At 35.5% G+C, this 17,934-nt stretch overlaps 1 protein-coding gene across 1 annotated transcript in view; it reads left to right on the top strand.

Moving 5' to 3' along the window:
- The first annotated feature begins 1,467 nt into the window (after nt 1–1,467).
- IQUB (IQ motif and ubiquitin domain containing) overlaps nt 1,468–17,934 on the top strand; it is a 38,072-nt gene continuing 21,605 nt past the window's right edge. The window contains exons 1-7 of the mRNA XM_063309559.1: nt 1,468–2,216; nt 3,784–3,918; nt 4,907–5,074; nt 5,160–5,335; nt 5,561–5,716; nt 8,157–8,367; nt 13,632–13,807. Of these exons, the coding sequence (XP_063165629.1) occupies nt 1,544–2,216; nt 3,784–3,918; nt 4,907–5,074; nt 5,160–5,335; nt 5,561–5,716; nt 8,157–8,367; nt 13,632–13,807 (1,695 nt within the window). The 5' untranslated portion in view covers nt 1,468–1,543. The remainder of the gene's footprint in view (nt 2,217–3,783; nt 3,919–4,906; nt 5,075–5,159; nt 5,336–5,560; nt 5,717–8,156; nt 8,368–13,631; nt 13,808–17,934) is intronic.

Genomic DNA, 17,934 nt, shown 5'->3' with positions numbered 1-17,934 from the left:
CAATATGGAAATAGTTTCTTACTCTCTAAATTCAGGACTGGTAAATAGTGTTTAAAGCTTCATTGATGTTATTTCCGTCATTATCACTTCCTTGTAACTAGCAATTTACTCTTGAAGCTTGTTTAAGATTTTCAGACAAATATATCATACACGTTTTCAAGTTATAGCAAAGGTCATAAGATTTAGCCCTGTTTAAAAAAAAGGAACCTGCTCTTTGCACTATCATCCCCTTCCAATTGGCTCTGACCCTATTGGCCTTTTGGAAGGCCCTAAAGACATAGCTTTGCCATTGGGCCTGGAGATCTGGTGGAGATCTGGATCCTGTCAAATGGTTATTTGTCAGGTATGGATTACTGTCTCCTGCAGACAGTGTTTTATGATTTTCATTGTTTTTCATTGTTTCATTGATTTTTAATGGATTTCTTGTTTTGCTTACTTATTTCTGTTTGTTCCTTATTTCTTGTTTTTTTTTAACTGTGTGAGCAGCCCAGTCATGTATGTGAGATGGGCAGCTATATAAATTGAACAAACAAAAGAATAAATAAAACAAGGTATAGCTTTTAGTAAAGAGGTTATCCAGGTCTGTGGGAGAATGTATTACTTCAACCCATTTAAGCCAGTTCCGTATGACACTAGAATTAAAAGGGGAAATTACTGGAAAACTTGAATTAATAAAAATATTTTGGTACCGTAGTGTCTACTGTTAGCATTTTGCAAAATTTGGCTGGGTTTTTATTATTTTTTTATCATTAGAAATCTTTAGTGCTCTGTTATCTCCTAAGAAATAAGATGTGTCAAATTATGCTAAACTGGCATTATGTTCATGAGCAGATATTCTTCTATGGTATTTGCATAATACCATAATGCTTTCAGAGGTTTTTAAAATATTTCCCTTTCTTTACTTATTCACCCTTAATTAAAAATTAAGTGACAAAAATGATACTGTCATTCCATGCTGTTCAAAAGCTCTGCTACTGCCTTTCTAAAATGAACTAATGTTAATATAAGGATGATTAATTCTGAGATACTGATTAAGAAAAATGGCTTTAAAAAAAACTTAGTCTTTATAATCTTTATAATGCTTTTTTTTTACTTTTTGTTTCTAACATGCAGAACACAAAAGAATATTGGAGCTGCAACTAAGAAATGGGCAAAGAAGAAAACCTTGCACAGGGATAAAATTATAAATCAGTATTTTCAAACCTGATAGTCTCCAGAGGAGTTGAGCTATTGGGAATGTTAGCTGGGTATTTGCAGGCCATGATCTTTGGAAGTTGCAAGCATTATCAGATTTATTTCAAGTGGTTAAAATATGACTTAAATTGCTTAAATATGCTGAACTGTAAATGTACAAGTCACTTGTTAAGATTACAAAGTACAGATGGGTTTGGTCAGAAGGATTTTGCTTTTGTACTACTGATTTTGTAGTCTGTCTGAGAATACAAGGGCTATCAGTCAGTTAAGACTGCATACTAACAATATGTTTAAATTTAAAATCACATTTCTTGTACATTTTGCTGTTTGTGTTACTTGACAGTTAAAAATGTATACTCCTTTCAGGCAAATGGCTGATCCAGAAGAAGAGGCAAATGATCTGGCTGAAGCAGATAATGAAGATCAAGCTGTAGAGGACACTTCTATCGTAAAACAAACAGAAGAAATTACAGATGTTGAAGATTCTACCAAGGAGCAGACGGATACAATACACTTGAATGACGCAGGTCTACCGTCAAGGCAGGAAGACACCCCTGAATCAACAACACAAGAACTGGGTGTTTCTGAGGAACCAATGCAACAGCAGGATGCTGCTACAGAACAAGTACAAGGGCTAGATGAATTTGAGGACCAGAACATTAGTCAGGAACCAGCACAGAATGTAGGTGTTGCTGAGGAGCAGTTGCAGAGGATAGATGCTGCAGAAGATCAAACCACAGCCAAGGAACCAGCCAGAGAGGAAGAGCTAGTTGGTGGTCTGGCTGCAGCTGAAGGATTGACATTGGGGTTGGACAGAGTACTCCCAGATTTTCAGAAAGATGTTTCACTGTTCCAAGATTTTGTCCAGGAAATTCAACCAACTGGAGTTGAGGGTGCTTTGGCATTTGAAAGTAAAGGTGTCTTTGAAGGTGTTTCTGAACATCTTCCTGGTTTAGCAGCTGTTGTTGCAGAAGCCTGTTGTTCTGAAATTTCAGAAAGTGTAGAAAATGCTATCATCACAGGTATACATTATGTCAGATATGGCAGTCAGCCTTCCCCAACTCATCTCAAATTTTTGGCTGGAAATTCAGGGAATTACAGGCCCAACAAATTGGAGAATGCCATGTTGGGAAAAGTGTTTATAAATAATTACTTCTTCCTTTAAATACTACAGAAATATTTTCCCACTTCTCACTTTTTCATAGTGTCTGATTAATTCTCACTATTTTAACAAAATTTTCTAAAAAGGTGGACTGTTGTAGAATGTCATGTTAGTGAAATACAATATCAAAATGCATTGATACCATTTTAGTCTAAGAAACTCTTCTTTCATTGTCATTTTGTCCAAATAATAGCTTTTGAGATACTTGAAGTTGAGAGTATATTACTGGGCCCATATCACCTAGTAATTCTAATGGCAGATGGGATTTAATTCCATATCTTCCTGCTCCTGTTCTGATATGTAACTAATCACTGTGTATCCTTGTTGCCAAATTTAATTATTAATATGAATACAGTAGACTCTCAGTTAACTGGCACCCATGGGGGTTGGTAGATGCCGGATAAATGTAGTTTCTGGTTGCTTGAGAGTTACTATTAAATTTTATTTAAAGTATTATTTATTTGATTTTTGCTGGTTGCTTGAGAGTGAGTTCCGGTTAACTGAGAGTCTACTGTATTATTTATTCGATTTTTTTGCTGGTTGCTTGAGAGTGAGTCTACTGTAGTTTAGAAATACAGAAACTCCTATTTAGCTATTGCAGTTGTTAACAGAAAAGGCTAATTTCTATTTAGCTGTCAAAGAAGTTTGGGTAGGTGGTTTTTTATTTTATTTTATCTTATCTTATCTTATTTTATTTTATTATTTGCTTCTATTGCTACTATGGAGCTTCAGTCATTACACCTCTGAGGGATTCTGATGTTGCTGTATGACAGCTTAAGAAATGCTCCTTTTCCTGGGCGTTTATGGAGTAGCGATTCCTCCAGGAGCAAGTTGCTTTCAATGTGCTCAAGGATGCTTGAGGGATTGTCTGTTTCAGATGGTTTCTGTCCATCCAAACTAATCCAGCAGAATAGGCATGTTCCAGGCCCCTTCTGTGAAACCCTGTCATCTTAACAGTGTCATCTTATGGGACCTAGGAAGAAAATCACATTCTCTGTTACAGCCCCTGCCATACTGAACAGCCTCCCCCTGAAGTTAGGACTGCCCTGATCCTGTTGGTCTTTGAGAAAGCTTTGAAGACTTGGCTCTCTCCTCAAACCTTAGGGCCAGAATGTTAATGGAGCTTGGCCTGTGTTTGATCTGCTTGATCATTTTTACTTCACTATTTTGTCATTCTTCTGTTGTTTTTCTGTTTGGTTTTATGTTTGCCATCCAGAGCTGATTGCAAGGTGGGTGGCCGGATAACTGCATAATAAATAAATATTACTTAATTTTTTGCCTTAACAAAATTGATTGATTTTAATTGCTGTGAAGAGACAAAAAAAGAAAAATTGCACCCTCAACATTTAATTCTTCTTAATTGACTAGAGACTAAGAATGAAATTAATGAAGAACTATAATAATGGATTGATGTATTTGTTTTTCAGTTAAATTCATGCTACATCCCGATATCCAGATTTTCACAAAGTCTTTTAACATTAACCAAAATGTGGAGCAAATCAAGCAGTACTTTGCAAAGCGATTAAAAATACCGCTGGATGTTTTACAATTTATGTTGCTAGGTTTGTATCAATAAGAGGTTTTTTGTGTTTTTTTTAATATATATGAACATAGAAAGGATCTCAAATATGGCAATATTGTTCAGTAGAAACATTTATTTGTTTGTTAAGTAATAACAGAAGTCCATGTGTACATGAAGGAAGAATATCGTTCAATAAGTTTACAGAAATTCAAGCAGTGATTGGGCATAGTTGAAACTCCAAAGGTGACTGAATATAGTGTACTGAAAAACTCCCAAATTGCTATACACTCTCCCTCGTTTAGTGATTACAATCCATTCCTTAAATTGGAAGCAAAATGGTTGCTAAGCAAGCACGTGACACAGAGAGACTGTGAAGATCTCTGGTTGCTGCTGTCTCATTTAGATAAAGTTCTCTCCTAGAGTATCCTGTGCCTGACCCATTCCCCCCCCCCCACAGATTTTTTTCCCCCTTGCAGGGCAGAGAAATTGCTTAAACAAGCTATCTGTTCCTGAGCTGCTTTTGTCCACTGACTTCCCTAACTGCTAACTGCAAGTTAACAAGCTCAGCTCTGTGACCTTAATTAATTGATTAAAGCTCTCTGGCCTGCTGGCACTGTGGTATGAAACTGACCAGACCTTAATCAGTTTCACATTGAAGGCTTTTGTTGTCAGGCACAGATTTTTTTTTTTTGTCCTCTTTCCAAACAGTCCCTAAAGGAGGTAGCTGTTAAAGGAGGAGTTGCTCTACTGATTTTGGCCTTCAAGTGCTATTCTCAAATTGAAATCTGCCGCCACTATGTAATTATCCTGTCATTCAGTGCCCATTCCTATTAAGGAGGCATAATTGTTTGAGAACCCCCAGGGACTTGTGGAGAAGGTGGAAAAGGAAATCTTTGTAATTTTTAAAGAAATTACAAGTTGTGGTATAGAATGGCATTCCCTTAGTCAAATGATCAAAGAAACAAAAATAAGGGATCTCTTAATTCATTGTGAAACCTAACAATCATCATTTTCCTTTTTCTTTTTAGGGAGAACAATTGAAAATTATGAAACCCTCTGGAATCTTGGTGCGCAACCTAATGGGACAATACAATTGGATATGTTCTCAGTGGATGAAGAAAACTTTCCAATCAAAGCATACAAACTCCTGCATGAATTCTACATGCCTGATGTTATAACTGTTCGAGTTCAAACAGGTAAAGAACAAACTTCAAGTATGCAGTCTGGTTAAATGTTGCATAGTGTTGGGTATAATTTAACAACGTTATTTTATTTGAACAGAGCCAGACACATTTCAGGAAGTTTCTATAGAAATTAAAAGACCAATGTTTGAAAAACCATTCTTGGGTGGATTTAGACATAAGCAAACAGGAACAGAATACCATAATGCAGGATCACAGACAGATCCCAAAAAACATCCAGACAAAGAATATGAAGAGTTCTGTAGGTCAACACAGGTATGTTCATGAAAGAATGAAGACCCTGAGATATATGCAGGAAAAACTGATTTGGAAGTTTAATGTGTTCCAGTATGTTAGAAGCTGATAATTAAATAATTTCATTCCATAATTCTATATATTTGTTAATTTAATGAATTTGTAAATTAGCTTTTGATTCAGTTTAATTAATTTATACAAAGAATGCTCAACCTTCTTAAAATTAATACTTTTATTTAATTCTAGACAGTGGTAGAAAGAAGAAAATTACAACAGACCAGAAATACAACTTCCACACAAATGACGAAAATTGGTGTTTATGTGTCAAATATCACTGATAAGCTTATAGAACCAAAAGAATATGTGACAGCTGATGAATATCATGCACAACGACTTAATGCAGTAAGTATACAGTCAACTGAAAGATTATCATTGAACAAAAAGACTGTAATTTTGCACACTTCTCTGTGATTAAAGCCCTTAATCTAAATTGGGCTCATGTATGTATACACCCAATTTATTAATCACATTTATATATCACTGACTCCACAAGGACTCCATTTCTACTGTTCTGAAATATTATTGCAAGTTAGCTTAGCTCCAAATAAGCCCAGGATTGTTGGAAGCTAAATCTAATCAGTTAAGCAAGTTATTTGGGTTGGTTAAAGGAACAGCATGCCTCCTATCCTCTCCTGGTCTGGTGTATCGTACCTTCTTCTGAGTGTTTGTATGTATGTGTGTGTTTGAGATTGCAGTGTGTTTCAGACATGTGAAATTTGAATCTTTCATTTCAAAGCAAATTCCAAATTCTTTTTAATATACATTTTTTTCTTTTAAATATTCTAACAAATGAGAAGGTAGAGAGCTACATTTGAAATGTAGCTATATTTGTATTATATATAGTACTGAAGTTATGGCCAACTTTGTTTATTCTTTTATTTGTCAAAGAACTTGGAAGATCCATTTAAAACAACTTACAGTTTTGCTTGCTTGTTTGTTTTTGCCAGCAGAGCATTTTATCCTTTCACTGATTCTTAAACTGTGGTCTATGAATCACTGGTGCTTTAGGATTTATTTTCAAGTGCTCCATGAGATGAAAGCAATTTTGGAAAATGTCCAAAATCTTTTCTAGGAAAAGTTATGATAGATTTAAATTCATTTTACATTTTCCTGCCCTCTGAAATATTTAATATTTGCATTTCCTTTGTGTTACTGAGGTATTCATCAGTTAAGATGCTGCCATTCAGGATCTCTTACATTTGAGATATCACACTTTGGCACATGAGGCAGTCACAAATCTAACAATGAAAAAAATATATTTTTTTAATCCGTTCAATCATGTCCAATTCTCAGAGACTGCCTGGACAAGTCCCTGCAGTTTTCGTGGCAAGGTTTTTCAGAAGTGGTTTGCCATTGCCTGCTTCCTAGTGCTGAGAAAGAGTGACTGGCCCCAGGTCACCCAACTGGCTTTGTGTTTCAGGTGGGACTAGAACTTAGTCTCTCGGTTTCAAGCCTGATGCCTTAACCACTACACCAAACTCACTCACTAATGAAAATATACTGCTTAGCAAAATGTTGCTTTTATTTCACCTTGCAGTGGGGGACTGAGAACAAAACATAACTTCATCAGGGTACATAAGCAAGCTAGTTTAAATATGCAAGCATTCCCAATGCCCCCCTCCTTAAACCTACAATCCTTCATAAATTAAGCATCACTGAACATAGTCGTGGTTGTACTAAAGATCATATTGTAACATACTTTTTCACAGAGTTTAGAATTTATTTTAATGAATGACAGACTTTTCTTCCCTTCCATTTCACAAATATAGTGAAATCATACTCTGACTCAGGATGACACCCAAATCAAGGCAGGTTGGGATAGATTTTAACATATCCAAAGTGGGACTGGACCCATATCTTCCTGTTTTGATTCAAAAGCCTTCAGGTTCTGGCCCCCAAATTGATAATTGCAAGGCTCACTCTGATTTGAGAATGGATGTATTAAAGAACTAAGAGCCAAAAAACCATTTTTCCCCTCCTTTTCTGACACAGCTGCTGCAGTGCTGTACAGCTGTGTCAGAAAAGGAGGGGAAAAATGCTTTTTTGGCTCTTAGTTCTTTAATACATCCATTCTCAAATCAGAGTGAGCCTGGCAGATTGTAAAGGAATATAGTCTGAAAACTCAAGCCCTAATTTTTATGTTATTTAGAAAGCATTATCCCTCATAGTAATCCAGCTTTATTGTAAATATGTTGTCTTTTGGTTGAAAGCAAGAAAGTTATGACCCGTTAAGGATGACATTACAGACAATATTACATAATTTGGCACCAAAACTTTGCAAGAAAACCAAGCTTAGTGATCACCAAGATTCCAACAATTTGGAATGTCCTGAACAGATTTTTATGAACTTTGGCATGCTCCATTCCCTCTTATTATTCTAACTTTTATGCAAATTCTGTCCCTTTCTCATAAAAATGAAGAAACTTTTAATAATCTTTAGACATTTGTTTTTCCAGTGCTAGATAATGGGAGGACAGTTTTGGTTTTCTTGAATCATGGTTTGGAACTAAGAATGAGTTGAAGATTTTCTGAAGTAATGAATCTGACTCTTGAAGCATATTGGATGACCACCCAACACCTTACATGGTGGCCATTCAGGTATTACTGGTGGTTAAGTCCTTTTCTAGTGAAAAATCACTTAAAATTGGCTAGTGTGACATGAACTGCTCGATTGACAGAACTTTGCAGAAACACTGCTCTTGTAGAAACCTGAAATATTGTACAACTTTACACTTTCTTCAAATACTAAATATTGCACTTTGTTCCCTCTCCCTATGTATAGACAATTGTGTTACAAACCTATTATCGACGATGGCTAGCTATTCAATGGGTAAACAAACTAAAAGAACAATTAAGGTTGAGAATGGAATGGGAAAGGGAAGAAGAACTAAGAAAACAGAGAGAGAAGGAATTAAATATGCTAAGGGAGTATAATCGAAGAATGCATCCTAAAACAAAGGATGATTTTGAATTACTTTATCATGCTTTAGAATGTAAGTATCCAATTCCTTTATTACCAATAAGTAAACATAAGCTGTCCCATTTTTCTGATAATTTATAGTAGATTAGATGCAAAACTGTAGCCACTGTTGAGAAATCCCAGTTAAACCTGGATATCTCATGTATATCAGCAAAATTTCAGAGCTTTTCAGAATTGTAGCCATTATCCAAGTCTTACTGAATGAGTCTCTTTTTTATTTGTAGGAAGTGTCTATTGTTGCTAATAAACTTTTTGTTTTAAAAGACATATTCTTAATTAAAATAACTTAAAGAAAAAGAAGAAAGGCTAACTGCTATTAGCTATAATCCTAGAATTGTTTCATATTAGGACTACCAGATCTGGGCTGCAAAAATCCAGACAACCATGACTTGACACTAAAGGCAACCAGTAAACTCTAAATCTTTGTTATTACCTATTGGTCTTCCAGATTTTTGGAGCCCATATCTGTTTGCCCTTCCTTTAGAAGATGTATTCCAGTTTCTGTAAACTCCTGTCTATTTTCAGCTATTATATTCAGAGATGGTCTAGATGCAAAGTAGGGTGGCAGATATAAGCGAGAGAGTTTTGAATGGAAATATTTATAATTGAAGGAGAACCATATTTTAGTGCTTCCAATATAAAACCAGTACACTATAAAACTAACTTTAGCAGGAACCTCTACTTCATGTGTTGGGTTACTATATAAAGAGAGATAAGTAAGCTGTTTTTTTAAAAAAAAAATAACAACAGGAGTTTCTCTGTTTCCTTAAGGAATGTGATTCTTCTAAGTTAGATTACCATTGGCTTAAATGTTTGCAACATTTTTAGTGATGTTGACTCTTCTATATTGAGGTTCTGTTACTTTTTTATTGCATATTATATTGAAGCATAATTTATCTGTTCTATTTCAAAGGACCCATCTCATAGGGAATTAAAAGGGCACTTAATTTTTTTTAATGTACTCATCATCTGTCACAACTTTGCTAGTTTTTCAGAAGCAAATTTAAAAATAATATAAGAAAAATGGAAAACATCCACCTCTATGCATTGCCTGGAATTAAAAGAACATTCTCTTGAAGCGATAATTTAATCACCAGTTATCTACTGCAGATCTTCTCAAATTAGAAAAATATTGATCTAGTTATGAACAAGAGCTGCTCTGTTTTTTGGGTAATATCCAAAGGTGTATTGAAGTAGCCTTATGAGATTCTAGTCTGAAAAAAATGTCATTGTGAATTTCTATCAGTCTTTCTTAGCACTATTTGTAGATATCAGAGTGGATATCAGTAAACTATTGGCTGCTTTGATTGATTGATTGATTGATTGATTGATTGCCATAAAGTCATATAGTGTCCATATAGATAGACACTCTCCAGGGTGATATGTCCCCAACCTGATCCTTTAGGTCTTCCAACAGTGCACCATCACTGCTTTAATTAAGTCTATTTGCCTTGCTGTTGATTGTCCTCTTTTTCTCTTTCCCTCCATCTTTCCCAGCATTATGGACTTCTTAAGGGAGCTGGATCTTTGCATCATGTGTCCAAAATATGATAATTTGAACCTGGTAATTTGTGTTTCAAGTGAGAATTCTGGATTAATTTGTTCTATGGTCTATTTGTTTGTTTTATTGGTTGTGCATGGTATTCTCAAGAGTCTTCTCTAACCCCAAAGTTCAAAAATATCAATATTCTTGTTTCTTCAAAGTGCCAAATTTTACTCCTGTAGAGTTTCACCAGTCTGCTTCCCAGAAAAGCTGGCTGGGTGACCTTGGGCAGTCACTCTCTTTCAGCCCAACTCACCTCACAGGGTTGCTTTTGTGGGGAAAATAGGAGGAGGAAGGAGTATTAGGTATGTTCGCCACCTTGAGTTATTTACAAAAGTAGTAAAGGTGGGATAGAAAATAAATAAATTTAAAAAATAAACATTTATTTGCTGCCCAGGTGAGATGTGGGTACATGAATCCAATTGCTATGTGTAAACTGTTGATTACATGGTAGTAGCTGCTGAGAGTCCTTTGAAACAGTACATAAGTCTTGAAATAAGCTGTTTTTGAATTGTGCTGTATCAGATTGCTCCAGCATTTCTGTTTGCTACTGTTTTTGTTCGTTGTTGACTGGTTGCTTCTTCTATAAGTGACTTAATTGTTTTATCTCCAAATGAGGATTTAATTAAAGGAAGCACTTGTTAATCTAATAGAAATACTTCCAAGTTTTTATAGTGCCATCAAGCTAAATAGCTGGGACAGTGATCTATGAGTGCATCATTCCCCAGAGGCTTGTGAAAGGATGCCTACTGAACATTTTGGTAATTTTTTACTTGAGTTATAAAGAGCAGATAACACTCCACAGGGAAGGGGCAGTCATTAGATAAAAAAATAGGAGAGACATTACATTATATCAAATGAAAATGCCATGGCTGAATGTTGGAAATTCACAATTGGAGCATGCTAAATTGAGGAAGGTTAGCTTAGAGGTAGAAATAGCTGTGATTTGTTGTTAGGATTTTACAGCTCATTCAGCTTTTTGGCTAGAGTAACTCATTAAAATACAGAGATGTAAATAGCTTGCAGGTGAATCCAATTCCATTTATTTGAAGGTCTGTTTTGAAACTAATCTCCCCATAAACAGTGAATGATTATTTGTCTTTGCAACTACTGCCCTCACATGGATCCTGATAAATTATACCAGTGGTGTTTAAAGCATGGAGCCATTCATTGATCTTTAAAGAAGAGAAACAGATCTGTTTGTCACTTGGTTGATGGAAAATAATGGTTCAATCATTAGATGAAAATGGAACATTAATAAGCAGATTTTTGAAATTATTATTTTTTTTTTAAAGTTTCTCAAGATGATGTCAGGATTATGGTCTTGAAGCTTTTGATAGTAAGGTCCAGAGATGTAGAGGCATATGGAGATGGCCTTGAAGGAAACTTGTCATAACTGTGGGAAAAGCATGAACTTTGCTTGGAAAGGCATGAGAAATTCAAGATTACCCCATGTTGACTCTCTTTGGTATAAGAGTAAGTGAAGGACAAAAGCTGTCAGGCTTTCAAGATTCTGTTACTATAGCCAATATTAGTAAAGATGAGTTCTTGTATTTCTTGTGGTCTCTCTTTCCTGACTTGGCCTACTCTGTAGGGCTGACAAGAAGATGGTGTATTCAGTCCAGTTTTTACAGTCCAGCTCTGGCATGCTGCTTGGATTCCCTTGAAGAACTTGCAATAATGTGTTTCAGCTCTTCATTTATTAAATGGGAATAGTAATCCACATGGTTCTGGGAAGAGGAATATGAAAGTGACTTGTGAGAAACTTTGCACAGTTTAGATACTGCTTTGTTACATAATTTGCCTGACTTGGTTCATATATCACCATTATTGTATGCTAATAACAGAAAAATAAATCCATCATAGATTAATGGCTGTCAGACACCTTCAGCTGCATACCAGCTTGGTTATTAAAATCTAGTACTATATATTATGATGTCTGCCTATAATGCTAAGCATAACTTAGTGTAAACTATGAGTTATTTATTTATTTATTCATCTATTTATTTATTTATTTAACAGATTTATAAGGCTGCCCGACTCACACAGAGTATGGAAATCCCTATCCTTTATAGTCAGTACTTTAGCTGTCATGGCAGTGGATGACTGGCTGGTTGTAACTTCTATTTCTTTTTTGTTATTTGTTTCAAGCAAAAAGATGCATAATTATATGCATGGTCAATTGAAGCCACATATGTGACGGCTGTGTATATATAAAAACTTGTCTAGAACATCAGAAACATTGATTTTAAAAAATGTAGAAATGCAACACATCAGTAAACACATTAAAAGGATAATGCATATTGTAACATCATTAACATCTGAGTTACTTGATGATAGGTGAATAAACCATGGTCAATGAAGAATCTGCTCAGACTAAAAATCAATGGAACGTTGATCCTGTACTTACCCTATTTAAATACTATAAGTCTTCCTTTAGGAATGCAAACCAAAGGGGCTGTAATTAAAAGTGCAAACTTGTTATCATTGGATTATCGTATATTCATATTTCTGGTCTTTGGTGCAGTTTGGAAAAGTAAATTGAGAAGTAGAATACTGAACTTTTTGACAATTTAATGTATCCTAAAAGGCTGATAGAAAATAATAGGGAATAGAAAATAAAATTCTGGTTTGTTACTCCCCTCCCCACCAATAAGAAAGAATAAATTATATAACACATTTATAATCATTTTTACATTCACATTGCTAATATATAAACATCTTAAAATTGGCCAGAAAAGTTACAGAAATCACTATGCTTTTGTCCTTTGGCATGTGAATGTCTTTGGTGCAGGCTTTCTATATGCAAATTCCCCAAATGTGAGCTTCATTTTTAACAATGTGCTTTCTATTTTAACACAAGTTGTGGTTCTTTTAAGATTATTTTTTAGAAATAGATTTTTTATTTAAATGAACAATTCATCGGGAGCACGGTGTTTTTTTTTAAAAAAAAATTGTTATAAAGTATAAAATAATCCTAAAAAGAGGGGAAGTATTTAATGTCAGAAATTGTGTCGACCTTTTCCTGGTTTGTAATGGGACAGATTAGATAAATGAAATAAAATAAAAATACTTATGAGCTTATCACAGTTACAGACAACAACAGTGCCCATTTCATGAGCAATGTTTCTATTCATCATCGCAAGCTTGTTTTTGTCACTATCCGTTTTGACTGTGTTTCTAAATGTCATTAGAGACTATGCCATTGGACTCGGAGGGAAAATTACTGTATTCCATAATGAAGACGCAGACACAGAAAAAAAAGGTTCCTAGCCAATCCCCCGCAAGCCCCCCCACCAATAATCTCACATAGGAGAATCATCAGTATCACTGCTCTGAAAGCAAACGGGTTGGTCCTACTTGAAGCATAATCTGGCTATTTCGATAGAATTTACTTATCCATAGATAGAAACCTATATGTCTCCTTTCTTTTTAGCTGTATTATTACATGTTGCTAAGCTCAGGAATGACCTGAGAGGATGTATATATATTACAGAAGAACTTTCTCATATTATGAAATTAACTTGACTTGAATAACTTGTACTGGTATATATCTTAGAACATCTAAATCGTAAATAATAGTTTAGAACAACCGAATAGCAACTCACATAGCTTCTGTTTATTAAGACCTAACTAATTTAAAAAATTCATTTCATATTGATGATTGGTGACAGCTAATCAAAAAATGAGAGCTGAAAAAAAAACCAACTTGTTTTTTTTTGTTATTGATACAGTATGGAGACAAGAGGAAGTTGAGCACATCAACAGCACTTTCACTGGAGCTGTACGGAAAGCGGCTCTCTGTGGACTTTTAGAAAAAGAGACGCAGCTGATTGCTTCCATTGGGAGACATAAAATAAGTGTAGCAGAAGAGAACCAGGAAAAAGCAATCCTGTCCTTTCTGGAAAAGGTCAGTGAGATAATTTCTGTCTGAGTGTACCAAGAGTTCAAAAACCCAAATTAACATTTACAAACTAACAGCATACTGAAGAAAAGCACAGTAATTAACTTAGCAGTTGGAGATATGATTTGTGAGCTTTATGCATGTCTGGCAGTAAAATCAGCTCATTAGGTACAGTTATTAAAAGCCTTTATGTATACTCATAAATTTGATGAGTATTTCTTTTCACCTATGTACAGAGAAGCCACCACTTACATCTTAATTTACCTAATTACTTCTTCTTATTGAAAATGATGTGTACCATGCCCTCTGTAACCTTTAATTAATACTGCATTAGAGGCATGTGGGGTAAATTTATTATAGTAATTTCATTCACATTTCCAGAAGTTATATTCTTAGATATCTCATTTCTATCACTGTTAGAACATCGGGCCCCTTTGGCTCCATTGCAGGAAAATGTATTTGAAATTTTGTGCAAGGCCTTTCATGAAGAATAGTTATTTCACATGTAAAATAAGTTTTCCATCTGTGTATTTAGGGGAGAACTCCAGCATCAATAATGAAATTAACTATATGCACCATCCTGTTTTCTCTTCAGATGAAGAAACTGATAGAGTTGCAACTCCAGGAGAAAATCTTTTTTGTCTGCTTCTCCTGAGTAGATCATATTGCTGCTGGTTAGTTTGACATTGTAACGTATCAGACAATTAATGACAATCCCTTTTATCTCATTTTTAAGCTTCCAGTGGCCTACTCCTTTTCAAATCTCTAGCACAGCCCTGCCCATCTGATGCTGTCCAGATGTGTAGGTCTACAGCCATGTCTTGTATAGTCAATACAGAATGTTGCTGTAGTTTAACAGATCTGGATGATACTACATTGGAGAAGATTGCCAAGTCCATTGGTTATTTCAAGGAATAATGCAGGAAAGCTTGTTTTCTATTTATGAAAAAAAAAAGGAAATAATAGTCTCTTTTCTCTCCATCAATACTGCTAGCATTTTGCTGTATGGTCTGTACAGAAACTGTTATTAGAATCCATCTGATTTTGTAGTTGTCTTAGCCAACATCACAAGTCACTATACCCCAGCATGGTCAGTAGTAAAATGAGCTATGATTCTAGTAAATTGAAAATTGTTAAATGGCTCCCTCATTCTGTATATATCACTGAATTCACATCCTATTAACAGTGGTATAAAATTGTGGGTGAAAAACTGTGACCAATTATCAGGTATACTTTAAGCCAAACAAGTGAACTATAAATTGTTATTCTGCATTATACCCTATTTGTGTGTGATTTTTCTTTCAGAGGACAATTGAGTCTGCTCACATGTATGATTTGGGCTAAATACCCAAGTATTTCATTTGTCTTTTAGTGTTCTCTTATAATGATGATCTTACGAAGTCAAAGGTCTGACATTAAGATGAATTCTTCATTAGAAGAAACTTCAGACTGAAATTAAAAGTAGGAACGCAGAGATAGGAAATAACAGATTCATCACTGTTTTGGAACAGTATCAACTAATTCTAAGAATAGGGCAGTGGATAAGAAAATTACATAAGAATTAGAAGTTATTATTACTATTTTAATTAGGATAAATATCTTAAGTTGGTTATCTACCTCTAGATGTCACTAGCAGCCAACACTATGCTTGAAATAAACTTAGAAGCTTTGAAACTTCCAAACGCACAGTAATGTATGGGATCCATAAATACTGTTTTCAATAATTTTAAAATTGCTTCAGTCCTTTCAGTTTTCCCCATAAGTATTCTCCCCTGCTAACGCACTGTTTGCATTGGGAGGAAATGTATAGGAATCCTTACCATGTTTGTGCTCTAAGTCCAATTCCCTGCTGAAACAGAGAATTTGTCAGGGTTTGAGGCAAAGAAACAACACTGAGCCAGGAATTAAGCTCTAGTTCTTTATTGTTTCTACCATATACAGAATCTTGCCAAACTAGGCAAGGCCAAAAGGTGCTAGGGAGGAATACTCCAGGGAATCTAAGGCGGATCCTGTCTCAGCTTCTTGGCCGGCTGCCCAAGGTCCTCCAAACTGTAAGATTGTTTCTCCCCCTAGAATGCACCCCTTCATTCCTCTCCTGCAACCTCCATAGCGTCACCTCCCTGCTCAGAGACACATTCCATCACTGAATTAGATGGAAGAAGCAGTTAGTAGTTAACTCCAGTTTAATAAGCAAAAATCCCACTTTAGTTTAATAAACAGAAATCTCTCTCCCATCTCCGTCCCATCCACAAAAGACAGCTATCTAACTATAATTTTCTGACAATTTATGACTCTCACAGGATTGTTTTGAATAACAGCAGAAGCTAAGAAATGAGATATTTTGGGAGAACAACAACTGCTGAAATGTGGGTAAGAAGAGATGAAGGTTCAGTGGAATTACCATTGACTAATGGAATAGAGAGAGAGAACATTCATTGGTGGTTCTTTTCAACCAGGAGGGAGAAAAGTGTTGAGTAGTGTGTCACAGAGTTCCCTCCTGGGTCCAGTCTAGTATTGTTTACAGTAGTTATAAATTATTAAAACAAAAGAGTGAAAGGGTTGCTCATGAAATATGCAGATGACACAAAATTGGATATAAAAAACTAGTGTTCTGAGAAATCTGGCATTGTTCTAAATTGTTACAAAGGTTGTACAAGATCTAAATAGACTTAAGTATCTTGGTAGCTCATTCTGGTTTTACTGACTCTGCTTGTAAAACTGTGGTTCAATCACAAACAGTGCATTTGGAGAATCCTCTGAAATAGTTTAATTTTCTTTTTCACTTTGGTTCAAGGTTTCAGGTGCCTAGGGTGATGACAATTATTTTCACTTCCCTGGTCTTTGTCCAGCTGTGTCCTGTGTTTTACACGTGCACCACCACATATTAACACACACACACACACAATTATGCCATAAGCATAAATTAGACTATCTCCAGGATGATTTGTTCACAACCTGGTCCTTCAGGTCTTCCAAAGGTGCACCCATCACCAAGGTAACTGAGTCCATCCACCTTGCTATTGATCTCCCTCTTTTTCTCTTTCCTTCCATGGGCTTTCCTTCCACAGACTAACTTAAAGAATGCATCCAAAATCTGGGACCCATGACTCCCATGGAATAGAAATTTGGTAAATTTTATAAAACATTTTATGACATTAAAATTATCATAAAACATTTTATGATGTAATAGAAAATGTCATAAAACATTTCCTGTGCTCAACTCTTGATGTTTGACTGGGCTATACAGTTCAACATTGGCTACTTTCAAGGCAGATACATCTCTCTCTAAATTTTTAAGAACTTTTCCAGCACATTAGAAGTTCTGCCATTGTTGAAGGCATTGAGGAATCTGGTAAGAAAATATCTCTGAAACAATGAGCCAACAGGTCACTGGTTGTCTAGTGTATTGCTAACACCTTGCTTGGATTTAGACAAATGTATATCAAGCTCACACCTGCATCCTGAAAATGGGGTCTCTGCCCAAAAGCTAGTGTGAAAGAGCAATCAGTAAGACCTTTTATGTAATAAAAGATGGGTAAGTAATTACTGCATAAGTAGCGTAATTTCATCATTTTCGGGTGTTCAAGCAATTTCTTCCTATTTCAGCCTCTTCTGCATATTGAAAAGTTGGACTAGGAAACATTTCAGAATGCTTTATTGTATGACCCACAGAGTTGAGGCTGGGAGATTCTGGAACATAGTAGATTGCACTTTTATAAGCCCACTATAGATTTCTTCATATGCAAACCATTATGTTTCAACTTGGTTTAATAAATCCAATTAAAATGCTTCAAGATGTAACTGTCTCAACTTCAGCAGTTTAGTAAGCCTAGTTAGAATGATACCAAGTGACCACAGACCCTTGATTTTAATAGGGTTAAAGGGGATAGGAGATTCTGCGACAAGGCAAGAATTCCCACCCATGGAAAACTACCCATCCCTCAGCTCTAACATTAATCCTGCAAAGCTGACTTCATAGTGTTAATGATGGTGCTGAACCAAAAACCTGGGTGCAGGAGAGTTTCTGCAGTCAAATGACATTTGGGAATGCAGGACAGGCACTGATCCCAGGGTGGAGCAAACCAGGTTGGTGAACAAAGTCTAAGTTAAAACTTTTCGTACATGCAGAGAAA

The sequence above is a fragment of the Candoia aspera genome, chromosome 7 (genome assembly GCF_035149785.1).
Source record: "Candoia aspera isolate rCanAsp1 chromosome 7, rCanAsp1.hap2, whole genome shotgun sequence".
In the NCBI taxonomy this organism is placed as follows: domain Eukaryota; kingdom Metazoa; phylum Chordata; class Lepidosauria; order Squamata; family Boidae; genus Candoia; species Candoia aspera.
This window is presented reverse-complemented; position numbering and strand designations above follow the sequence as displayed.